The sequence below is a fragment of the Pseudopodoces humilis genome, chromosome 9 (genome assembly GCF_049639895.1).
Source record: "Pseudopodoces humilis isolate 2021_Gansu_Grassland_sample_001 chromosome 9, ASM4963989v1, whole genome shotgun sequence".
In the NCBI taxonomy this organism is placed as follows: domain Eukaryota; kingdom Metazoa; phylum Chordata; class Aves; order Passeriformes; family Paridae; genus Pseudopodoces; species Pseudopodoces humilis.
Window position 1 is genome coordinate 13,759,794 of NC_142208.1, and position 26,951 is coordinate 13,786,744.

At 37.0% G+C, this 26,951-nt stretch overlaps 1 protein-coding gene across 23 annotated transcripts in view; it reads left to right on the forward strand.

The window, feature by feature from the left end:
* The window catches only part of KCNMA1 (potassium calcium-activated channel subfamily M alpha 1), a 438,076-nt gene that overhangs the window by 381,214 nt on the left and 29,911 nt on the right, over positions 1-26,951 (forward strand). For all 23 annotated transcript variants that reach the window (XM_088059361.1, XM_088059362.1, XM_088059363.1 and 20 more), the window contains 3 exons: positions 1,014-1,137; positions 4,038-4,262; positions 7,438-7,630. In XM_088059361.1, the coding sequence (XP_087915487.1) occupies positions 1,014-1,137; positions 4,038-4,262; positions 7,438-7,630 (542 nt within the window). The remainder of the gene's footprint in view (positions 1-1,013; positions 1,138-4,037; positions 4,263-7,437; positions 7,631-26,951) is intronic.

Consider the following 26,951-nt stretch of genomic DNA (forward strand, 5'->3'; position numbering starts at 1 on the left):
ATTTCAAGCATTCATGACAAAAACCTGAGGTAAAGACTGTAGCTTTCCAGACAAAGCACTATTAAATCATGCTAAATAGAAGATTTTAGGGTCAGTTTATCCTGTACCTTGTGAATACAATTCTGCTAATGCTATTGTATAATGCAGTCACTTAGGGGTCTTCACCAGCATGTGAGAGTTTTGGAGTCACTTAGTACTTAGCTTAATGTTTGATTTTAGCATATAAATTAAAGAACTCTATGTGTCTGTGCTTAGAGGTAGCTTTATAGCTGGAGAGCAAGTTCATAAAAATGTCTTTCATTTGCTTCTCCTTTGAGAAGCCTTGTGCTTTAAAATGTTGCAGCAGAAACACTTAGAAGGTTATCACAGGTAGACTTGTCAGAGAAAATGGACATTGTTGTTTGGTATTAAAATCATGTATTCCAGATATGGGCATTTGTTAGTCAGTCTGCTCTAAAATGACATACTGTTGAATCTTTAAAGGGCTTCAGTTTGGGAAAGCAAAATATGATTGGGCAAATTGCTAAAATATTTAAAGTGCAGCCTGTTAAAGCTTTTACTGTGAAGAGCATCACGTCAGAAGTTGTATGTGGTAAAAGCAAGTAATTGGCTTTCCATACTTATGCCAGTCAGTCAGCATGGGGCACTGTTCCTATCCCTTCTACCTCATTGCAGATGCCTATAGGAACTTTGATACTTATTTCAGAGGGGTGCAACTGGAAAGAAAAAAACTTTGTATGGGTGTGATGGTGTCAGAAAACCCTGTTTAAAATTAAATGGTTATTGGTATAGAAGATGATAGAAAGTCATTGAAACTGCACCCAACATTTAATTTTTTTTTTTTTTGTATGAAGCTTTTATTTTAAAATGTCCTCATTGAAAGCATGTTAAAGTGTAAATAATTTCATTTTTTTTTTACTTTTATCCCTCTTTGTACACAGCTCTTGGGATATCTTTCCATCCATAATTCATAGTATTTTCCATTTATGTTGTCCTCACTTGTTTTTCCCCAGGCATGACCCCTTGTTAATTCCTGGCAACGAGCAGATTGACAATATGGATGCCAACGTGAAAAAATATGATTCTACAGGGATGTTTCATTGGTGTCCAGCCAAAGACATTGAAAAGGTCATTTTGGTAGGTATTGATGATAAGTTGTGTTTGAAAAGAGGTTATTTAAACCATAGAACTGATGTCAAATGGATAAATAATTTAGTCTCTACTGTCACAAAAACCAGTGTATTTGAAATCAGGAGCAAGAGTGATGAAACCAAAGCTGGGATTTTGGTTAAGGACTTTTGATTACATAAATCTTTTTGCCCAGTGCAACAATAAAAAATTCATCCAGTATAGCGAATTTCTTTTTTGTAAACTGAAATTTGCGTATTTGGTTTAAATCTTTAGAGAATTAAGATTAGAAATACTTTAATCTTACATACCCCACCTTTTTCTTTACACAAGGCAGTAATAATTCTAGCATGGGCAGGTGTTGTTTTGACTTACCTTTTATTTATTGATATTTTATTAATTATTGTTAATTGATTTTTTATTAATTTTGTTTTCTTAGAACTTCTCTCTCAAATCCTAGTATTTCAAAGAAGCCAGAGCAAGTAGTGCTCCTGCTCTGACTCTAGCATGTTGCAGGGAGCCCTGTCTATGTTTGTTTCATTTCTTTAACTGGGAAAACCATCAAACTGACTCAAGTCATTAAAAATAATTAGGAGGCCTATCACAGTCTATTTTGAAAGTTTATGCCACTTGTGTTCATGTACTCATACCTAAGAGTAGCAAGTAACTAACCCCAGATCTCGTAGGCAAAACTGATTATGTTTGAAATGAACTCCCTGGTGGATCTTCACTTTGTCGCACTTCATAAAGCTTTTCCCAAGCCTGCTCTCTCAGATTTTCCTGCACTGTGGCGTGGTGTAGCCAATGATGGTGACAGCCCCAGTTATTCCAGCAATCAGGGGTTAAAAGCTTGTCTCCAGTTCTCCTTGGGGGTTTCTGCTATAACTCCGACATTGCCTAGAATCACAATATCACTATTTAAATAGTCAAGCAAGTAAATTCCAAATTTTAGAGATGGAGCTTTGAGATGGGGTTTGCCTGAACAACTTAAAATAGTATCATTTGTTTGTAATCAGCAAGCAAGAAGGGGTAGCCCTGCTGTACAACACTTTCTAATAGAGATAGAAATCCTTCTTTGTGGTACAAACACATTTTAGCTGACAAACTACATGTTGCCCTACTTTGAAAAGTGTTCCTCCACAAATGGTGCTGGGGAGTGACTCAGTCATCATCTCTTGGTTATGCCATGTTAGTTTTTTCCACTATCAGCCTGTGAATCTGCAAGTCTGCCCAGGTTCTTTCTGCTTCATGCATCATCACCAATAAAGACACTGCCAGCAAAATGCTTCCCTACACCTTTTCAAACTTGCAGTCCACAATTTATGTCTACATTCATATCTGTGCAAATTTAATGCTGTCCTTAGAGACCACACAAGTACAAATCAGTGCATAATTTGAAGATGATGGGATTTCCCAGGTTGTCTTCTAATTGATACTTGATGATGTCCAAGTCAGAAAAGAATTAATTTTTCTGCCCAAGGTCTGTTTTGGCCCTGTGACATTCCGGCAGTATCAGGTAGTAAAAAGGGATTTTTGCCGTATGTGGCTACATACAGACTTAGGAGTGATTTATGGAGTGACATTTTTCACATACCTGCTTTCAAGACTTGGTGTCTGTCTTGTAAAGTCTGAGTATTCCAGACACATGGGCAGAGGCATGGGACAACAGACATGCTTCATTTGATGATTCACTCATGTCTTCTGCTCTTTGAAGGGCCAAGACAACTCTCTTGGTCAAGCTGTATGAAAATCAATGTAATTGCCCTGGAGAAATTGAAAGCTCATGCATTTTTTAAGTGATGAGAAAACTTCTAATCAGAGTTCCCATTCTTCTGACATAATGAGCATATCTGCTGCATATTCCAGTCTTAATTGCACACCACCATGCTTCTGTAATTTAGGAAAATGACATATACTGCAGATCAGTGAGAGGAAAATTTTGCAGATCACCACTGTTTTTGTTTTGTTCACTGGCAAAACTTCTGTTTAATGGTACAGAGTGTACAGTCTCTTGGCAATATGGTATCAGTGGTACACCAGCTATTTGGTGGAGCACAACAATGCCAAGACGGGCTCCAGAAATTAAGGTAATTTTTTCCATGGGACTTTATTTAATCATCTTGGTGTTTGAGTTGCCTGCTCAACTGAAGTAAAAAATGCTGAAGTTAGTGCAAAAATTTATTCTTCCACTGAGACAAGAAGATCATTCTGGCCACTGTTTAAACGTTCTCCATGGCCCTTTTCCCTCAGTAAGTCCAATTGGCCTGAAAATTTAATATTAGTCACAAACTTGCACCTTTATTTTGTCACTGAGAGAAGCTCATATAATGGGCATCCATTGTAAAGCAGAGCAGTGTAAAGCATTCATGGATTGTTTCACAGGAAAACAGGAACTTGTCCTGAAATGGGAGCTTTGACTCTAAGAGACTATGGTCCTCAACTCACAAGAGTTGAGTAACATCACAAAACCCTGCAAGGAACACTGGACACTTAATATCTTCATTTTCAAATTGGTCCTGAAAAAACCCCAGCTAGTGATTTGTCAACTAGGGCATGATTTTGCATCTCTTTCCTATAATCCTTAGCTAAATCCACACCACTTTGTAACCAGAGTCGCAATCCACATGTACAGAAACTCGAACAAGACTAGAATTTCACCCAATATAATGTCTCCTGAAATGCCAAAGGATTTGCAAACAAGAACAATTTATTTTTTTTTTCTGCTGAGCACATTTAATGAAATATAAATAAGGGTAAAATGAATAGCTGTTCTCAAACTGCTTCTTTGTGCATGAACAATATTGACAGTTGTATTTTTCCTGGTTTTAAACTCAATATATGATTTAAGATTCCCTTTGTTTCATTTTTCCCTTGTCTTTTTGTTTTGTTTTGTTTGTTTTTTTCTTTAGACTCGAAGTGAAGCAGCGATGACAGTTTTAAGTGGGCATGTAGTCGTTTGCATATTTGGGGATGTTAAATCTGCTTTGATTGGATTAAGAAATTTAGTGATGCCATTACGAGCCAGCAACTTTCACTACCATGAACTCAAGCATATTGTGTTTGTGGGTTCACTTGAATACCTGAGAAGGGAATGGGAGACACTGCATAACTTCCCCAAGGTTTCAATCTTGCCTGTAAGTTCAAAAGCCATATTATTGATACTTTGTTATTTAGGACACCAACTGGACAGATTCGTATTGACTTTGATCTTAGGCTTTTTTACTTTTGTCTACTTAAAGGCCTGAGGACTTAGATTTTCCCTTTACTGTGTCTATGAAAACAGAGCCCTGTGAGACCTTATTAGAAGATATTTGCTGCAGTGTTTGGTTCCTCATCTTCCTCATTGGATGAGTTTCAGCTGCTATCAGATGTATTAGCTGTGTTATGTATTGAACATTCACTGTAGTGCCCTGCATGGAGTCCGTTCTGATCTGTGATTTCCCTGACAGAATGACAGCAGTTATTTATGATGTTTATGTTTTTATACCCACAAAACCTTTGAAAATATTATTGTTACTCTGTCTACGTAATATTTATATGTATTCATAAAGACTTCTGTGGACTGGCCTGCTTTATAAGGAACATTGCCATGGCATTTCAGTTCAGAGTCCTGTGTGAACGTACAGCAAAACCCTGACCCTTTTTAAATCAATGAAAAGCTGCTATTGATCTTAGTAGACACAGCCACTAAAACTACAAAGGTCCTTTTTCTTCTGTACATCATTATGATTCACTCTTAAGAGCAAAATGTAGAAACAAGAGCTCCAGGAATAACAAATGAAGCCCTCCAAGCTGGTATTCTTAGGTGACCATAGCTATAAATGACACGTGGGACCCCATGGTATCAGCATGGAAGAAAATGCTTAGCATGTTATATAGTAAAGTTAGTTCAGATTTTATTTTTTAAGAATGCAAAATTATGAGTTTACTAGCTCTTAATATTATTTCATTTCAGCATTTAAAAATAAATCGATCAATGATGAATGTAACTTTGACTGAATAATTGGGAAAATAGCTATAGAATGAAAGGGCTGTCTTTGCTTTTTGATTAATTCAGACTGTAGGTCTTTGTTACTGTAAATGCAGTTTTAGTGTTAGCCCTTGGCATTTTTCTGTAACCTGATCCAACAGATGGTGTCACAAGATTCTCTGCTGTCACAAAAATGGTGTCAATATCAGATTTGGTCAGTTAATATCCTCCTCTTTCTGCCAATTCCTTTTAATTCCAGTCACTGTGAAGGCTAAAGACTAGGGAATCAGAATTAAATTGATAATACTGTTGAACTACTGAGCAGAATAGAATCCTGCTACTGCTTCCAGTATGTAAAGTGTACTCATCACTATAATGTGTTTTTGCAAAGTTTTGATTCTGAATTCTGAAGAGACATTAAAGAAATGCACACCAGCTTTACTTTCCCCAGTTTACACCAAAATTCAGAGTAGCTTTAGATTAATTTTTATTTCAATGGCTTAAATAATTAGTTGATGCAGCTTTAAAAACACAGAATTTCATAAAGGAATTATATCTTACATAATAATCAAGGGTGCTGAAGACCACACAGACTTCATTAGTTTTTCTTCAATTTTTTTTCCCAGCCTATCTGGTTCAAAACGGTGATATAAAGTTAAAAATAGCAGCAATTTCTGATCTAATTATACTAATTTCAAAATGTACTTAAGTTTCTGAGATTATACTTGTAGGAGCCTGTTAAAGGGAGGCCACTCTCATACTTCCCCATGCTTTGGTTCACGAGGTAAAACTTGCTGCTGATATTTGATGGAGATGTGGCTACAGCTGAATAGAAAAACATTTGTTCTGGTTTCAAAAAAAAAAAAAGTGGAGTTTAAAGTCTGTATTAAAAGAAGCCTTTAAGCTGCTGAGTAAACTCTTAAAAAGTAGGCAAATGCCAATTTTAAATATCCTCAGGCAGCCTTAATTCTGTCCCTTTGCATAAAATCATTAGGAGTCAGCCTTTAATTAATTGCACAATTGCATATTATTTTTCCCCACAGAAATCCTGCTTCACTTGGTGCAGAGTACAGACAGAAAGGGCAGGATTAAAGTGGCTGGAATAATCATAACCTAACTTTGGAGTAGTTTATAATGAAATCATACATGTTTGATACATACTGTTTTTCACAAGGTTTAATGTCTCAAAATATTTAAAGTTACATGGAATAATTAAACTGGCAATCACTGAATAAGGATTGAGCTCTTCCTTTACTGTGTGCATTTTGAATTCACTTTTGCATCAAGTATTCTCAGTGGAGTTCAGGAGATACTCACCATGAATGATCAGGAGATGAAAGACTAGGGTCTTGATTTTATGGAAGTCACTGCATGACACTGAGACAGTTATGTCTCCTCATCATTGGGGTCTTTGGGCACCAAACCATGTGAGGTAGCAGAGTAGAATCTAGGTTCCATTAAAATAAAAAAAAATAAAAAAAAAAAAAAGAAGTGAATTTCCTGGACCTCACAACCCCTGTAATGTAGTCTTAATATTCTGTAACTACAGCTGTAGACTGTGGAATGTGAAAGGCAAGTGTAATTTTGAACAAAAAAAATCATGTTAAGTGTCATATCTCAGGTTTGTTAACTATGAAAAAAAATCCATAGGCTACTGCAGCATTTTGTTTTAATGATTCTGTCCTCTGATTGAGGATTGTGGAACAGGGAACGTTGCACAAGTTGTGCCCATTAGTATAAAGTCCTGTTTCTATTTCAAAGGGTTTAATCACACAGCTTTGAAGCTCAGTGTGTTTTCCTTCTAGAAGCACCAAAAGCGTGCTTCGAAAAGGATTAACCTTTTCTGTGTATTGCTTTAGGTAGAAAAAAATAGCTTTGTCCTGATTGCATTTCAAATGTGCAGGACACGTAATGCTTTCCTGTTTAAATTGCTGTTCTTTTGCCCAAGACCATTGAGAGTTGGTAGGAGATAAATAGACATTTAAAACACCCCCCTTGCTATATTCAGAGAGCCAGAGGTTGCCACATGATAGCAACTTAAATCAAGACAATTTCAAGTCACCGATGAGATGTAGAATGCTGGCATTATTCCTGTTTCTTGTTTGTTAGTAATAGCTTGACTGAGTATTGAGACTGAACCTAAAATGCTGCCATCAGCACCAACTACCCTTTAGATTAGCACACATCTCCTATTCCCTGGCACATAGTTAGACCAGCTTAATGTCAGAGCATAAAAAAGATACTTGTTAAATAATTTCCCAAAGCTCCTTCTCAATCTTTAATTTGTTTTTCTTTTTTCCCCTCTTCTACACCCCCTTTTTTTTTTCCCTGTGCCGAAGGGTACGCCATTAAGTCGGGCTGATTTAAGGGCTGTCAACATCAACCTCTGCGACATGTGCGTTATCCTGTCAGCCAATCAGAATAATATTGATGATGCTTCGCTGCAGGACAAGGAATGCATCTTGGCGTCACTCAACATCAAATCTATGCAGTTTGATGACAGCATTGGGGTCTTGCAGGCTAATTCCCAAGGTAAGGACTGCCCTATAATACTTCTCTGCAGTGCCTACAGGGGACAGGACCTGGCAGGAAGAATATCCCTCACTCAGTAATTCAAAGAGCCCTACATCAGCTTGCTTGACAGTTAAACCTGCTGATTGCTATGATGGCTTTTAAAGGGACAGTCACGTAGTTTCTCTGCTACATCACAAAGCACATCTTTCAGAGGAGAAATGAATGAACATGAAACTGGCATTTTTTCTCATTTTAAAATTTTTCTAGATAATACATAAAAACGTCGTTTTCTCACTGTGGCTTCCTTTACAGGGTGAGTTGCTGTTTTATAACCAGTGATAACTTGCAGTTACTCTTTGGAATACCTGAAGTTTCTGTCTAACAAAATTTCTTTTTATGTAAAACACATTGCAACTACAGAGAAAATACAAGTTTGAGTAACACAAGCCAAAAAGTAAAATAAAAATAACAAGAACTTTAAGTTTTCTTAGCAGCTTTGGCACCTTCTTGCTCAAGAAGCCACTGAGAATTAACTGAAAGCTTATTTCTTCCCATGGTTTGACATGTACTCATCCCATTTAAAGACACTGAACAAAATCTTTCAAGCTTTTCTGAGAGTAGGGGACTGATTCATAGGTAGCCAAAGGCTATTTTACACCATCTGTGCCTGTGCAAAGCAGCTGCAAAGCAGTCATAAGCACCCTGGCAAAGACCATCAGTGTAAAAACAATCATCTTCCCATCCCTGAAGGGTCTTGCAGCTTATGCAGCTGAAGTCCTACCTTTGATAAACCTATTAAATGCAGCAGTAAATATTCCCTCTGGATCTAGTTCTGCTATAAATGAAGGTGGAAAGGATTGTGCTTTGGTCTGCAGTTTCCTTGTGAGCCTGATCTAGAGATAGTTTTCCCTCAAGGACTGTGTGAACTAAGTTTAAGTTCAGGTTTTCCTCTTTACACTCTAATCAGGAAATAGGAATTATGTGCCAAAAATCAGAGTCTGCAATGTAACTTCTTGAATATAGAAACTTGAGCATAGGAAATTCTTAGAATCAGCAATAAAATAGTGGAATTTAATACTGGAATTAAATTGTACCAAGAAGCCAAAATTTTGAAGTTTTCAAAGTCAAACTGGATAGTTTTCTGGATAAAAAAGTAGATTTAGAGAAGAAAAGGAAGAAACTAATTGTTTTCAACCCCATGAGTGCTGAAAGTTTCAAATCTGTGGTCTGGAAATAACACAACCCCAAATTTTTAGAGTTCTTTCCTCATAAATTTGGGAGACTGACTTGCTCACACTCTGATGGCTTATAGTCAGGATTTCAAAACTCATTGCAGAAGTTGAACACAGGCATAGAGGCTCTTGGGATTTGAAATTCTGTATTGAAACTAGATCTGTACTTTCACTACCAGGCTAATGGCTATTCTTTGATGAATCTCTTTCCTATCACACACATAATTAAAATAATCAAGAATATCTTCTTGAGCACGAACAGTCTGAGAGAATTTTCTATCTTTGCTCAGAAGTTAGAGATACTTCCAGCACTTGACTGTTGTATTTTACCTCTGGGAGTACACAGGGTCAGACCATCCCTCAGCAATGATAGAGAAACCTGTCAATAACCAGTCTCGTGCACCACATGAACACCTGTCATTTTTTACTCTCCATCCTTGGAGGTATTCAAGACCTGACTGCATAGAGTTCGAAGTAGCTGATCTGACCTCATAGTTGACCCTGCTTAGAGCAGGAAGTAAGACCAGAGACCCTCCAATGTCCCTTCCAGAATGAATTGTTCTGTGACTCTCTAATACCCAGGTTGTTGCTACAGCAATAGCTCCCGTAGGTCAGGAAGTGTACACTGGCCATAGTCCAAATCCCTTTAGCCCTTTTAAATGTTGCTGATGCAGAGAAGCAGAGGAACAATAGGTGAGCACATTCTTAGAAATTTTTGACATTTCTTCAGGTAAATATCAGACTGCATTTTAAGAAATAAAAGATGACTCTTTCCATAGCTGTCCTGAGGAAACAGGGCATAACATAAGGCAGGTAACCAGCAGCCGCTTTTAATTGGCAGCACTGGTTAAGGAGGGGTTCTTGCAAGTCCAGTTCCTTCAGAAAATAATTGTCATCACAGTAAATTCTCTGTTTATGAAATCCTCAACTCCTGAATTGGTTGTGTTCCTTTCAATACAGTAAATTTTCATGAAAGACCTTGAATAAAATGATTAGACTGTCAGAAGCAGTTAAATCAGTAGATTGCACAAACTTTACTGGAAATGATATGCAATGTGACATTTTTGTCTGTGAAATGCAGCTTTAGCATACGGCAGACACAACTATCATGACAATTACGTAAACAAGGTGATTCAACTTTTGCTGGTCAACATGCAGCATATTAGAACAAGCTCACAGATCCTTACTGGCAATTAAATACCTTTATTTACAGAGCAAGTTGTCATTTTACATTTGTGTATTGCTTGACATACTTATCCTTAGCACATTGGCCGGTACAAAGTTCCGGTATTGCCAGCCTGACTTTTTCTAGATCTTAAAGTGTGATTTTGAATCAAGACACCCTCATCAACATCATGCTTCAGATCTTTTGTGTTGTTCTTTTATGTTACTTCTGTTACTGATCATCAGAAGCGCTGACATTAGAAAATCTGGAGGTGTGGCAGAAGGTCAGTTGACCTATGACAGGCTGTTGAAAAGAGAAGAAATAAAAAATATGTGAGCAGTCTAAGCAAAGTATGGGCTGAGCTACAAGATTTTTGGTGAGGGATTTAACAGTATGACCTTACCCTTGCTATTCTGAGTAAAATAGTATTTATTATAAATGTATAATTATATAGTCACTAAGCAGTGGAATCTCATATGAAAACCTGATACATAGTTTATGTTTACATTTCTGAAAAAAAAATAGTCATTTAATTGATAGGCTATTGAATATACAAGGGTCTTTCTAGTTTGTATCTCTGATTATTTCATTTCAGCTTTAGGCAAACTATGACACCGGTACAAGAAGGGTGCTATAAAAACAGGATGCAAATTTATTTAACCATCAGATAAGCCATAATTGTTGGCAAATATTGAAATACAGGGCTATATCTACAACTCCTTTGCTTTAAGTTGGTAGCAGGAAAAGAATCCACAAATGTTGGGATTTCATTCCCTTTTTCCTATAGCTTCATCCTCATCACCTGCTTTAACACCAAAGTCACTCTCAGCCCTAGGCATATAAAGATCCATCACTAGCCAGCCCTCTGGATCCACCCAAACATGCCCTCTGCAGCCAGGGACATAGTGTTGAAATGGAACCCAGGTGCAATCCGACAGGAAAGATCCTGCAGAAGGAACGGGTGGGTGGATACATGACTTTGCTGAAAGGGAAAGTTCTTTAGCAATAGGCATAGCAGTTCCCAATGGATTAAGTTAACTGCTGAAAAATCAGCTCTGAATTAATCTGGTTTGAATTAACAAAGGATTTTCTCGCTTCTAGTTCAAGACGAACTTAAAACACTCACAGCCATTCTCATACAGAAATGAAGACTTGATAGTACCTCCTTATGGTGTTAAAATATCCCCAGGTTTTTGAACTGGTTAACAGTAATTATCTAGACCTTCTATAAGTAGTGCAGCAGCATTTTTGTCCTCTGGATTGCCCATCTTGGTTCATAACTGATCCGGCCAGAATTGCATCTTATCCAAGCACTGTGCTCTGCCTCGACCTTCCATGGAAGAAGAATCCAGCTTCAAGTTCCAAGACATAGGAAAAAAATAATAATCTGGACCAGAGCTACAAATGACCTGGCATATCCAGAGGGGATGGCAGTAAACTATCTAAGTTGTCAAATCTATGTTCATCATCAGCTGTCTGGCAACAGATGACCAAATGCATGGCTACACAGAACTGTGTGTGGAAACAAGCTGTCTTCCTAAGGAAGAAAAGCTTACTAACAGTCCTGAAAGGATTTTCTGATCTCCTGTACATAAAATGTGTACTTCTACTCAAGAAGCTCTTTCAAATTAAACCTGTACTGTTCAAAGTTCTCATGTTGAAAGTGTTCTCAGGACTGTCTTCATTGATCGTTTCAGAGCTGACCAGGCTGACCAAAGCTCCGTAGGCTTGCTAGAGGTTAGGGCTGCAAACTCTAATGTCCTGAAAATGAGCTTTTGGAAATCATCAGGGCAGTTCATCGCCTTTGGGAGACCTGGAACCTAGATTCCAAGGACAGAAAGGCCAAAGTGTATCCCACTGAAACTGCAGGAAACTATTTTTTCACTAAGATATCTCAGATTTGAAGAACAAAATATAAAGTGGGAGATTGGCCCCCCTCTTCACAAAATTATTTCTAAACTCAACCAAATGTTTGATTTGTGACAAGGAAGCCCTGTTTATTTTGATTTCCTCTGATAGATCTTGACTGTCTTCCTAGAAAGATCTGTAAAGAGGTGTGTGTTTGTGTTGGAGAAAAAGTCACCCCCAAGTACTGGAGATTGGTTTTTATTGTCCTTTCTGTTTCTTATTCTGTTCTCTCAAACAAAAATTCAGATTATTTCATCAAGAAGTATTTTGGAGAGCAGACCAGAGAATATTTGGTCCATAGCCATAACATGTGCTTCTCAGTCATAACATTTTTCCAAAGAACCTGGGAGGACTGAGTATATGATGGGATCTGCCTTGTCTGTTAAATTGGGAGACCTCCAGTAATTTTCCTTTCCTTCATTTTGTTGCCATTTCTATCCTTTCTTCTTCAAGTATCATCTATTGACTATTCCCATTTAGTTTTCATGTTTCTTGGTTTTTTCTCAGAATCCTACTTTGTGGGAATTTTATTTGTTACTTTATCCACCAGATGAACACGGCCCAACACAAAATATTTATCTTCAGTTGTAACTAAAGCTGCTATTTGGCTTTCTTCCCAAAACCCAGAAAGACAATTATACCTAACTGTTTAGAGATTTATAAATACTGTACCAGAGTAGCCTCTGGGTAGTAACTTTAGATATCCAACTCAATAATTTTCTTTTATTGGATAGTGATTTAGAGCTTATTTTGAGTCCTATATAATAAGAGCAGTACATTTCATTAAAAAACACTTACTAAACAATAAAGAAAAGTGATCTTATAGCTTCAGGCAGGTCGAAAGTACAGAAAGGGGAGGCTGTACAGTAACATTTTGTCCATAGACATTCTAAGACAGATCACAGTACAGCAGTGTAGACGTATTTCAGCAAAGTAACAATTGCAGCTGTTTTCTGAATGACTTCAACTTATGAGAATTTTCCCAAGGAACACTATTTCAACACATGAGAGATCTTTTTAGGGCCTTCATTTACAGTTCTCATAATAGATCCTCCAACAAGAAAGAATAAAGAGAAAAACATGAAGATTGGATGAACTCCTGGGTAATACATTTCATACATCATGGCAGGATTCTTCTGGGGGAAATCCTATAAAATCAAGTAAACATACTCAGAATTTTACACACTGACTTTCAAGTGTAACAGATTGCACAAGGTAAAATAGCCCTGTACAGGTTTAATTTAATTTGATTTAGTTCCTTTAAAAATCGCTTATGACATCATTGTCACCTTCTGTTGCAGCTGTCCTAAGCTTTGAAAGTTTAGAAACAGAGTTTCATAAGATTTATTTCACAATCTGATCATTAATTCTTATATCACTGCAACATTTTATGAACTTGGTCTCACAATTTGCTGCAATAAATTTCTTATTAAAATGAATTTGAGATGTTTTCCATTGTGCTTGCAGGTAATATATTATTTTTCACCTCTACCTCTTGATTGCTTTATCTCTGAATGTTAGCAAAAGGCAGATCAACCTTATCATTGGGATTGAAAATGATAGAAAATTCTTAAATAAGGGGAAGGGATAAACACTGTCTTAAGTGCTTTGTTAGCGAAGGTTTTGTGCCATTTTCAGAGGTAACTATTTTAATGCTGTTAGAGAAAACTTTTTCTAAATTCAAAGCAACAGTTTTATTCCTGAAGGAGGGGGGTTTAGTGAATGTTGAATCGTATTTCTCTTACTTTATAGTCATAAGGTTTAAAGTTAATATTTCAGAATATAGGTTTGGATAATCATAGATGAAGTTAATTTTTAGGCTTTTATGGAATTTGGTATTCTGTGACAACTCCGGTGCTGTTTCCTATGTTTAATTTCTTATATTTAATGGAAACGTAGAAATAAAGAACCTTACTTTCAAATACAGAAAATCAAACTCTATTTGGCTGCACTGCACTAAATAATTGGAAAACTTAAGGAGCTACTTAACCTCCTTAGGAAAGCTTATAAGTCAATGTAGAATGTTAAATGTAGATGTAATATTAAAAAATAAATCAGTGAATAGTGCTGGCAGAAGGTGAAAGATTTGGGTAGTTTTTAAAAGTGTCAAAGTGAGGTGTGACATTAGCTTTATTATTTTCAATACTTAGATTCCTGAGTGTCTTTGTATATCAGTGTCTTTTAGGTTCTGGAATGCTTGTTATACCTAAAGGTAGCTCATAATTAACTAATTCACACAGATTTTTGGAAAAATATTCTCCAAGACAGTATCAATCCTACCAGCCACATTTGTAAAGATGTTTTTTTTTGCATTGAACTCAGGGTTATTGGTTTGCAGCATTGATAGTTTAGTGTAGGAGTTAACACCTGGTGAAGGATGTTTTTATACTGGGTTCTGAATGTTCCTTGTATTTTTGTTAGCATCAGTTGTTGCAAAAATAATAATCCAATTAATAAAATTTTCTTTTTGGTTGAGTGATTATTTTTTTTACCTAACTGAATTTTGAAGTGTTTTTTGTAGTTTGGTTTCATTAGCACTTTTCATAACGAAGGCTGACCATCTTAAGTAATGAAGTTAATAACTGAAAAATGAGATAAGGGCCAGACATGTTCTATATCGTTATCTACTCACAAAAAATAGTCCAATTTTTGAAGATCAGGTCACTGTGATAAATTACTCAGTATTACCTTTTTGCAACGTGCACATAATTTCTTATCCTGCTGAGCTAGATGGATCAGCTGATAGCTGTTATTTATTTTATGGTAGCACACTGGAGCTCTAGATGGAATTAAGAGCTTGTTGTCATAGTCCTGATATATACAAGAATAAAATATGGCCTTTGCCCTGGCAAGTTTACAATCTGATGCCTTGCTTGTTCCAAAACTTATGTGCTCACTGTTATACAGGTTAATAAATCTCTCTGACTTCAATGAAACTGTCCACCTGTGTAAAGTTAGATTATGTGCAGGTCTTTGCAATATTTGGACTTAAATAAACTGGGTGGGAGAGAGGCTTTACACTTAACTTTTTTTTCTGTGCTCTGGAAACCAGCTCTGCTAGGACCTTGCTAGGCTTCCAGCCTTCACATGAAACCCTTGACAGGAAGGATCCTGTGCAGCATCTTTCACAGTTTTGGTACCTTTCCTTGCAGCTGGACACCAATGTTGCCTGCTGGATTTACACACTCAAAGTAGTTTCCCACCCCTCTCCAAGTTTTCCTGGAAAGAGAGAAACACTATTAAAGCAAATATTTTTTTTCAATTCTTATGTTATAAAACACTAAAATGTTTGGATGAATGGCTGGCGAGACACATTCCTTTGACACAGTTTGACTGTATTTGAGAAATGCTGTAAGGTCCTAGCCCAAATACCTTAAAGTTCTCACAATTGCTTCTTCCTCTTTTGCTTTAAGTTATGTTCTGCTTCAGCCAGAGAAAAATAAAACAGGACGAAGGAGGTAGATAATACAGTACATCAAATATGTGATCTCACACTTAAAGTATATTTAAGCATCCCAAAACTATTACAAATTTATGGTAACGCAATTTTATTATTATTTGCTGTTCAACATCTCAAAAGCAAACCCCCTATTATGAAGGTGTACTATTTTGTGCATTTCTGATGCTGAGGAATAAAAAAACGCACTCTTTTTATGAGCATTAATTATACACCAGGCAAGGAAGCAATTGCCTCTATGTTATGAAATATTAAATCAAAATGCTTCCTGTTCCCAGATGTCCCAGAGATAAATACAGCAGTATTTTGAAGCCCCACTTGGAGCTGTTTTCCCTGCAAATTTATAGTTTTGTCTCCATTTTCAGAAAACCCTGTTTTATGTGAAGTATAGCACTCTTGGTAGTTTTTAAGGAGCAAACTCCTCTGGAGTTGCCTATGTAGGCAACAACTCTTATGTAGATTGCACACAAGGGATCTGAAGTTGAAAGGCTCCTTTAAGATGACAAATGGGTTGAAAGTGTTATTGTCTTTGATTGCATGCCTTACATCATCTGTATGTAGGAATAAGAGAGCTATACTTTATCTTTAGCCATTTTATAAATATTTAAGTCCTTAGAGTTGCCTAAAGATATTAAAGCATATTTTACAGTAGTTGGAATATAAATATTATATATAGCACAAGATACCAAAGTAGTTTAATGAATTCATAATTTTCTGTTCACTTTTATTGGAATGTGTTTTATGTTCCAAAACTTGCATTTAAAGAATAAGAGACCATTCTGCTCCCTGACAAGATGTGAGCTGATAGTGAATGTTATCAAGGTTCCCTTAAATAGTGATATGAGGCTGCAATTAGCAAGACGAAAGGGAACATGAGTATTGGAATGCACTGCACCAACCTCTGTGTTTTAACTTAAAAACTGTATGTCAGTCTTTCGGAAGCTGTGAGGTGTTTTGCACCTCCCTCTGTGTATTTTCTTAAAGTTCTTAATTGCTTAAAAGGATGTATATCTAGATACAATTATACTAAGGAAAAATTTTTAAGTTAGAAGGTAATTTTCAAAAATAACCAACCATAAAAATCTTATGACATTAAATGTGTAAAAGGTGTGTGTTTCATGGCTTTGAATTCAAAGGTATGTTGAGGTTGTAATTCTAAATCTTTCAATTTCCCATCAAATATAAAAATTTCTTTTTAATATTTCACGGTTTAACTATTTCCCAGTAGGAGTCCATGCTGGGTAATGCTTGCTAATTACCCACAACAAAAGTAGACACACAATGCTGGTAAATTACCTGACCCTTTGCATTTTAATGAGACAACAAGGATTTCATGAAGTGATGTTGTTTCAGTGGTTAATGGTGTCAGCAATGTTGTAATTGTAGGCTGAGGCACATTAGCTGCACAACCACATGTAGGAAGGGTTTCTCTCAACAGGCCCTTTGGAGAATAGAGCAGGGTATTATCATTAAGCCTATGTCATTTGCATGCTGCTAATCACTTGCTTTATTATCTTGTGTATCCATTGTCTTTCTTTAATTGCTCTTTAAATGAAAATTAAAAATAGTTCCAGTGCCCATGATACTTGTGATAGCATCTTGATTATGAAGATAACTTCAAGAAAATGGAACATATAGATAATATATTGCAGGAATACAAGATAGTTTGAAAGTAATGTACCACAGCAGGCAGCCTCATGAGCATAATTCTGGTGTCTTTCTTTGCTTCACTACGTATTGTTTGCTTAATAAATGGTTATTTATATTCATAAAGGTGGTAGGGTTTTTCCAGAGATCAATGTCACTGGTTTTGCTTTACTGTGGAAGAAGATACAAAGCATCAGTATCTAGCAGACTTTACCAGTCAAATAGCATTGCAGGAGAAAGTAGATTTTTGTTCTTTCCAGTTAAATCCTGTGATCTCCAAAGCAGAGAAGCAGAATCTATCACCTGCTAGTGATTTGCAGAACTTTGACAGAGCTTTAGACAGAATTTATAAAATTCTTGGCATTCTCTTTTCAAGACAGACCTGTTGATTCAAGTTTGACATGATTAAATATGAGGCAGCCCAGACTTTCCATAATAGGCATTTTCTAAAAACTTGTTAGCTTCTGGTTATCAAGAACCTGCTAGTTCTTTCAGTATCTGCAGGATGGGATATTCAGGCTGACTTGAGGCACAGACTTTCTTTGAGAATCAATACTGCTGAGCTCCTAATAATGTATTTTTGCAGCTTTTCAACATCTGAACAAAACAGAGCTGAAAAAGCAAATTATTAATTTTGTAAATGGTATGGTAAGGATTTTTTTTGGAAGAAAGTTCTGAACTAGTTCTTGTAATTTATTTCTATTCTATTCTATACCTAAATAAGTTTATGGCTAATGGAAATTTTTGTAGTGGCGTATTTAGAGACAAGATTAAGATCTTATAAAATGTCTGTAATGTCATAGCAATATATGTAAACTTTATTTAAAAATTTGAAGTAGATCCTGTGGAAGTGTAATGGCAATTCCACCTTTCATGTTGATTTGAAGTTTGGTTGCCTGCTTAAATTTTCTATTCAACTTAAATTGTCACATACTCTAAATACTAATTTAGGAGCATGATTACTGGTTGGTAGTGAGAGGGCAAGTATCCCTACAGTGTTAACAGCATAAATATTTTCTGTAAGTTTTTTCTTTCAGACAAGAGTTTCTTTCTGACAGAGTTTTTTCTTAAATGCATAGTCAGGCTTATAGTGTGATTGGATGGCTATGTTTGGTTTCTTCTTTCTAAGTTCCTGCCAGTCTGCTTGTTCTGTGACATAGTAATGCATCTCCAAGTGAGGGCAAAGACAGGCAGACATTTTTAAAACACCTCCTCCGAAAAGAAAGAGACTGAAATCAGGCAGTGTAGTGTGGGGCCTGAGAAAACATTGATTCTTATTTGTTTCAGGACAGATTAATAGGGCTAAAACCCTATAGTTGCATTCTTAAGCCACTAGCCACAAGTGGGAGTTTGCTCGAAAATAGTTTATGCTATAAAGAAAATTAAATAAAAATTAAATTAAAATTAAACAGGTGCTTGGCCAATTTTTTTTAACATATTCAGGGGTGTATTTTAGAAACTGTATATATCTGTTGTAAATCCTCAATAATTGGCAAATTGTTTCTATTCTAACTTTTAATTAAATCTCCAGTTCTTTAGTGGCAATGTAAAATCATCTGTCTTGACATATCTTCCATTTTTAGTGGAAGATGTAGACTGAATTATACAGTCAGAGTGTTCTAAAAGTTTGGACTGTGTCTAGATTTTTTTTTTTGTATGGCAGCTTGCTCACTGTGTCACATGTAAATTGGCCTTTACAATTTACCTGGAGATTTATATTTTAGATTGGCCCAAAATCACCACTTATAAAACTGCCTCACTAGCAACAAAAGTCCACACTGCAATCTGAATATTTATTCTTGGAATCATATCAAATAATAATAATAATAAACAAACTAAAGACCCTCAGAAATATCCAAAATACCTAAGTGAAAGGGAAGTTATTTCCACTGTTATTGGTATTAATGAAATTAAAGCAAGGAAGAGAACATTTTATTTTTTATCAACCCATTTAGCTCTCTACTAACCAATAATGGATAGGAAAATTAATGTGTTAAGTGTTTGTAGAGAATAAAGTAGTATTTAGATGCATGGATGATAATAAGTAGTCAATACTGAAAACCAAAAAACCACAACATAATAAACCAAACCCCAGAAAAAACTGCTGGAAGTTTTCAGGATGTCTGTAGTGTGACTGGAGACTGTAGTATACATTTTATGATTGCCATTTAATTTTCACTACTTAAAGAATACCACATTACATTTTATTGTTACCACTGTCTTTACCAGCTTGTTTCCTGGTGTAATGGGTTTCGGATCCCATATAAATAAAATAAATAAGAAGCTGGTGTAGAGACACTTCTGCTGATACTTCTTTAAATATAAAAAGACATTTGAGCTGTCAGAGGCAAGGAAAACCCTTATAGATTTTAGAAAAAACTCTGATAAAATAATGAGTCATTCTGTCATGATAAAGAATTCATTTTCTTTTTAAGATTAATGTTTGTAAGAGGAGAAAGACAGTGAGCTAAAACAGTGCAGAGCTAGCAATGGAATTTTCATCTTAAGAGCATACTTCACCTCACTGATTTTCTGAATACCTTTCATTTTTTCTTGATATATTTGAGTGAATTACCTCTTTATTTACACTGCTGACTGTGTGATTTGGATGTGGCCATCAGAGGCATAAGTTGCTCTCTGAACTCCTGATTGTGACTGAAGCAGGGGTTCCCACACTTTACAGACTGGGTGAACCCAGTGATACCACTGCTGATCTTCAGGCAGTTTTGTTGGCACAACCTTAGGTGTTACCAGCAGCTAATACATTGCTACTGGTACATCATTCAAGAATACTCAATTAGAGAACTGCTTCAGATTCCTCCTGATTTCACCTCTGTGCCATTTGTATTTGGGGCTTTTAAATGGTGGGGAAAAAAAAAAAAGAATAGAAATAAATAGTTGTGGGATTTTTTGTGCTTTCCAAGGGAAAGTTGGTTGAGTTAGTGTTATATAGACTGGTATAGTTAAAATCAACCTGATACTCAGTTTCACACATGATATGCACAAAGATGTCTTTAACAGATATGCTACTCTGAAGTTATGTGCTACCAAAGGCAGTATTGAAATGACAAAGAGCGTGACTGTGGGGTTTTTTCCCTCTTTATGATGTTCAGTTTGGAGTCCTGATAAAAAGTTTTGGCTTGCAGAAAACTTTTGTAGTGGCATGCTGAAAGCTTGAGTGCCAGAATTAAATTCCATGTTAAAGCTTCTTTTAAAGAAAATATAGTCACACAGCTACACAGGATCCATGTTCCTTCACTTATAAGCATTTAATAAAGCCCTGATATTTTTTTTAAATACTTTTTTTTTTTTTTTTAGCCACCTGCCTACTGGCACTTGACTATGTGCATAAGACAACCTCTCCACTAAAAGTTTCTCTAGGATTTGGTGAAATCTGGCAGGACAGGACGTGCACAATGTGCTCTCCAGTCAGCAGGCTTTGAGGGGTTGCATTTTACAATACACAGCAATATAGGAGAGGAGCTTTTGTATACTTGCAAATAGATTAGACTGCAGGAAATATGCAGGAGGGCTATGAAGCATACCTGCCAGATGAATTAGAGGTGGTCTTGGTCTGAATCCAACCTGTTTCAAAACTCAGCTCTTGGAATTTAGTTCAGATTTCTTTGATAAAATGGGGCTTTAGCCTTCACAGTTCAATCTTCAATCCCCAAAACAGCCTTGAATGTGAGATTTTAGTTTTGACCCAGCCTGTAGAGAAATTAATGACATTTTACCATAGGTTTCCAGCTCAGTTCCAGCTTGAGTAATTTGCAAGTCTGCTGGCACTACTTAGCCCACACAGACCATGAAGTTGACTGTAAGTAAGTCCAAGTTGATGGAAAAACAATATTGCTAGAACAGAGTGACAGATGTTGATTATCATAAAATGTCTGTTTAAGCATTTTGTATGTATCCATTTCCTCACTGCAAACACCTGAATTTTTTGCAGAAGTTATAAAGTAATTGTACTTAAAGATGTGGACTCGTCTGCTAAAGAAATTGTCAGAATACATATTCCAAAAAATGACTGCTGTCGTTATTACTGTTGCTGCTCAGGGGAGCTATTCAGATGCCTCATTTATTGGAGCTTAATAGATTAAAAGTCTAAATTGAGTCTCATGATATAAACCTAATCAAATTCTAATCTGCATAATTTTCCCATAAGCAGCAATGGGAAATTTGTTTAATTTATGTTTCAGTAGTTGCCAATCAGATGTTGGACATAACTGTTACTACTGTTACTTTTATTTTTCAAGTATTTTTATTGATTACTTGCTATGATATCTGGCTTTGCTCTTCTTTTTACACTAAGGAAAAATTTACTTTTTTTGATATAATGACATAATGTAGAGTCTCATCTAACATGCTGATATATCATTTTTAGTGGTGAGTTTTCTATTTTGTTTCTAGTTATTGAATACCCGTCTCTCTAAACTAGGTAATGTAGTTTAATTTATTTGATCATTTTTATTCAGCATATTTATTTTTGCCTGAAGTCTAAATATGCATGGCTGATTAATGATTAAACTGAGAGGAGTTTCATATTGTTATATACTAAATCATTTTAGCTGCAAACCTGTGCTAAAGGTAGATGCTACCAACTTTGAGCCCCAGAAGCACGTATGTAGAAAACTATTAAATGGTAAATGAAGAGTAGGAACAATTAAAAAATAAAGTTTGTAAAAATCTAAAAAAGAGAAATGTAATTTTGTTTACTGTATAAAGAGGGTTTCCATTCAGTCAGACTTGAGGGAAGTGCTACGGCTAGTAACTATACATTATCTTACTTAAATTGAGAAAAAAAGCAAGAAGTGAACATTAAGGCTGTGCTCTGCAAAGTATTAGTAAAGAAAGGCCCATTTGTTTTGGTAGTTTTGGGTTGTGTAAGCTTGTGGTGAACCTTGGCAGAGTTAGGGTTTGGATAATTACCACATAAGATTTTGTGAAGGGAAAAAAAATCCTACAAAGCCAGCAATGAAAAAAAAATAGGCAGTTTCAGGTGGACTTCATTTTTTGGGGTGTGTATGATAGTGAAACTGAAAATGGCACTTAAACTGGGAAAAGATTTATATAAGTACCTTTGAACAAACTCCTCTAAGTTATACATGATTCTGCCCTAGGCTTAAATATTACACTTCTCTAATATATTATGCTGCTCACAATTGAAATGGAATCAATGTGGTGTGATTCAATGCTAGACCTTAAGATGATGAAACGCCAATCCTTCTCTTGATCTTTGTTTTTACAGCTTAATCCTACCTTGTTAGAGCAGCCCAAGAACCAGCAGACCTATAAATCATTTACACTTTCAGCACATGGGGCCACTAACTCATCCAGGAATGGATCTCACACTTAGGGGAGCGGAAACTAGCATTGATCCCGCTGCCCTGTGCTTCCAGTAGAGCTTTGACTAGGACATTTTCACTGTAGGGCTCTCTAATTCAGCAGAAAGTGAGGGAAGGGATGTTAGAGAAGAGTACTTTCTTGTCAGGAAGGTGGCAGCTAGTTCTCTGTGACATTTTCTCTCAGGGTTCAAAGCACGAGGTGTTGTTCCAGTCCCAAAGCATTGGAGGGTTGCTAAAGTTGAGAAAGATGTCCTTCTTCAGCCTCCACTCTCTGTCGATTTACCTTGGCCTATGTTTAGGCCTGGAGCATCTCTGAAGATGCTCTCTCTCTCCCAGAGAGCTGGGAGCTTACGTAGTCACATCTGCTCTCCCACATTCCTCTCCTTTTCCAGACCTTTAGCGATAATCTCCAAGAGCTTATTAGATCTTCAGCACAAATTGCAGTAAAAGTCAGAACTGAAGCCAGAATTTAGGATTTCCAGGTTCTCGGGCCAAACTACAACTCTCTGTCTCAGACCCCATGGGACGCTGAAGCTAGAATTGTTTCTAAATTGAATGGCTGTAACAGATTCCCATTAATGTCAGCAGCTCTTTAGCTGCATGACTGCTGCTGAACTTTCCAGGTATACCCAAGGGCTGTACTTGGGAGAATAACAGGTATAGTCTATCATTCAATTGAATTCACAGGAATATTAATGACATTGTCAGCAAACAGTAGCAAAGGGATACAACTGTGAGGTCCTTTTTGAGAACTATTTTTTTTTTGGCTGGCTCTGCTTAATGACAATATTGGTCCCAAATTTTTTGCATGATAACTTGTCAGGAGCATGTTTGGCACTTCACCACTTATGTGTTATTCATATATGCTCAAAATATTATTGTTGTCTCAGATTCCTTAGGTGGACCAGAGGTAGCTGAATGTATGTATGCTTTTTAAATTATGTTTGAGGATTTCAGTGCATATATCATCCAGTGAATTCCATGACATCTTTCCCTAAAATAGCATGATTTAAAGGGCACCATCATTTTACAAGGTGCTTTAATAACAAGGCCACAACTTTTAAGTCTGTCAAGTGGCTTTTCAGTTTGGGATACTGTGTTCTACCTGCACAGGGTTCCAGTTTAGTAAAATGTGTAAGGAAGGGGGGGCAGAGAAAAAGGGGAAGAGAATCATAAAGGATCCATTATGATCCTCAAGAAAAGAAGATGTCTTTTAAATGTAGCATAAAAATTCATTTTTGAGAATATGCCCATCTGGGTCTTGGTGGAGTCAGTGGAACAGAAGCAGGGCACATCCACAAGACAAATTTCCCTCTACATTAAAACCCCAGTGAACCTTTATTGGTCCCCTCAGCAAACTTTAAGAATGCATTTACTGCTATGAAGAGCAAGCTTGCCTGTATTTTGTGAGACTTTACTCAGTCAAGTGACCGGCAAAGAAACAAAAGTTAGTGGTTATGGCCAGCACAAACAGCAGATCATTTGGCAGTCAGGGCAGTCGCTAACACAGAGCAAAATTGGTGGTGCTTTCAGTGGAAAGAAGGCATGTTTAGCCATGCCAGCGTTCCTTAATTTTGAACTTCATCACAGTGCCACTGTGGATCTCAGAATGTTACTGCTGAGACACAGCTGGTGCCTCCCTGGGAGGGCCACGGGTCAGCCTGGCTCGAGAGGCACAGAGCTCAGGAGCCCAGTACTGCTCGTCCCTACATAGGCAGTATTTTGTGAGGGACAGGGAGGTTTTGTACCCAGCTGGCCATGCTGAGCTCAGAGCAGGGGAGCACCTGCATCCCCTGGTAAAAAGGTTTGGAGCATGTCAGGAGCCCAGAACCTCTGTTCCTCTCAGAGACATGATATTCTTAATCCACTGCTTGGCAGCATCTTGTTTCAGAGACAGGCAGGGGTGGGCTGCCTCCTATTGAAGCTTCCTCGGTTTCTCCCTGGTAACAAGTAAAAGGACAGAAGGAAATGGCCTCAAGATGTGCCAAGGGATGTTTAGATTGAATATTAGGGAAAATTTGTTCACTATAAGGGTTGTCAAGCACTGGAACAAGCTGCCCAGGGGAGGTGTTGGAGTCACCATCCCTGCAGGTATTTAGGAGACATTTTGATGTGACACTCAGTGACATGGTTTAGTGGTGGACTTGGTGTAGTGCTGGTTTAGTGGTTGGACTTGATGATTTTTAAAGTCACTTCAAACTTAAATGATTCTATAACTCCTATGTTGTAGTGGTTATGACTATAGCCAATGGTGGTGGGTTGACTGTGACTGACAACTAAGTCCCACACTGAGAAAAAAACTCATGGCCTGATGTAAAGCCAGTTTAATAAGTGAGGAAAATAAAAACAAGCCACAAAAAAGAAAAATTGAAATGATACAAAGTCAACCACTTACCCAGTACAGAAATTTAGTACCAGATGCAATGACTGCCAGAACTGATATGATTTTGCTGTGCCTCCCAATTGTTGGCAAAGAGAATTCCCGTCTCCAGAAGTCCCCCCACTGTCACTGCATTTCCTTCTACAAGCACTGTGCTCAGACTAGCACAGATGTGAATTTTACTGTAGAGGTTGATCCTGTTAAGCAATTGTAGCCAGAGCTCCCTAAGTTGTTTGTAGAACAAGGAGATACTGTGTTTCTAAGATCGTAACTATCAACCCTGTTTTACGATTTTTATGAGCATTAATGGAACAAGGTTTGGGGACTGAAGGAGAAAATGGAATATGAAAAGGAAAATGAAAAGAGGCTGTGAGGAAAGCATGTCATTTCTAAATGAATGCTCTGCACAGAAGAATTGAATCTTTTCACAGCTGAAAATGGATCTTAAATCTGATGCCTTTAGCTTGTTTCAGCTTCTGTAATGAAATAGAGTTTTCCTAATACCCTGTGACCTGAATTTCTCCCTGCTTTATGGGTGCCATTCCTTGACGTACAAACCTGTATTTTCTCAAGTCAGCATTTGATGATGGATGTCAAAATACAGGTCATGTATTATGCATATAGCATTACCGATTTAAGGTGTTTACTTGTCAAGTTGAAGAAATTTAAAAATGTCACATTCACTGAATCTGCACAGCTGTCACTTGTAGTTTTTCATGCCTTTAAATGAAAGTTCTGATAAAGCAGGTTCGTTTCTTGCACTTTTTTGTTTCTTTTTTTTTTTCTTTTCTCTTCTGGAGGAAAAAAATAGCCTGTGTATGGAAATTAGTTTGTGATTTGGGAGCAGGAATGTGTCTTGAAGGTGTTCAATGTTTTGTGACTCAAAACATAAGCACACAAAATCCCCAAATGCTCTGATTTTCCTTTTCCTGAAAATACTCCAAGATTTTTATATTTCTTAAAATAAAATTTCTAAAATGTCTGGATTAAGTATGAGCAAGGAAATTAAATTATCAGATACTTCTCACATCTTTCAAGACAGTAGGATGAAAAATATTAAGGCATGAGTGTATTTTTCATTCAAGGAGAAAACACAATCCCTTTAACATGCTTCCTGCATTTCAGACTGAATGTACTATGTATGCAGTGTGCAATTACAGAGCTTCTGGCAATCTGTGTCTAACAAAAATGCCACATTTACTTCAATCTTCTGACACCATCCCAGGAAGACAAATATTGTAAGGGTTAGAGAGGTGGCTACAAATGGCCTTGGATTGAGAGTGTGCGTGTCTCTGTGTACGTGCACGTTACAGTGAAGGGGAGGCAGGAAGAGCTTGCACATTTAGATGATTTACACTAACTTCAATTTTCTTTTAACTGGTAGGGAAATACTGCTGTGCTCCTGCTATCTGAAGGGCTGGATTCACTGGAAGGTGGTTTAGGAAGTGCATCCTGAGGTGGGGAGAAAGGCTTCAGGAAAAAAGAGAGAAGCAGAGCCTCTAGGGATAATCCCAGCAGTACAATCCCTAGAGTGCATGAGACCAATATTAGTTTTATTTATGTTTAGATAAGTGAGCATGAAAAGTCTTGCTGTTGCCATTTTGACATCAGGGGACCCAACTGGGCCTGCCACCTTAACTGCTCAAGGAATCTGCAGCTAGATGAGCTTTTTCTAATGTGACAAAGGCCGTATCTTGCATCTCCTAAAAGAGTGCCTTCCATAACTGAACACAAGATTTAAAACACTGGATCCTGCTGCAGAAGGAGGTGTCACAGTAATACCCACCTGTCCTCAGATAGCATTTCCTCCCCTGGGAGTCCCACTTCAATTTTTCTGCTGTTATGTGAGTGTCAGTGTTACCTGTGACTTAGGAGGTTGTGACTGAAGGACCTCTGTCAGACTCACTTGGTAAGCCTGAGGAATCTCAGGCTCTGCCATGAAGATGTAAACATTCAAAGAGCCAAAACAGCTCTCAGTCATAGTGCCAGATACAAGAAAACATTTGCAAACTGAAACTGGCTGGGGCTGCAACTCACTGTCACCAAGCTGGTCTTCTTGAGTTCAGCACAACAGGTGGTATTACGTGACTGACTGTTAACATTTCCGATTGTCTCTAAAACAGGCTTTCTAAAGATTTTCTGTCCACTGGTAATATCATATAGAGCTGCTTTACTGACTTAGGTTTCTCCATGACAATGTTT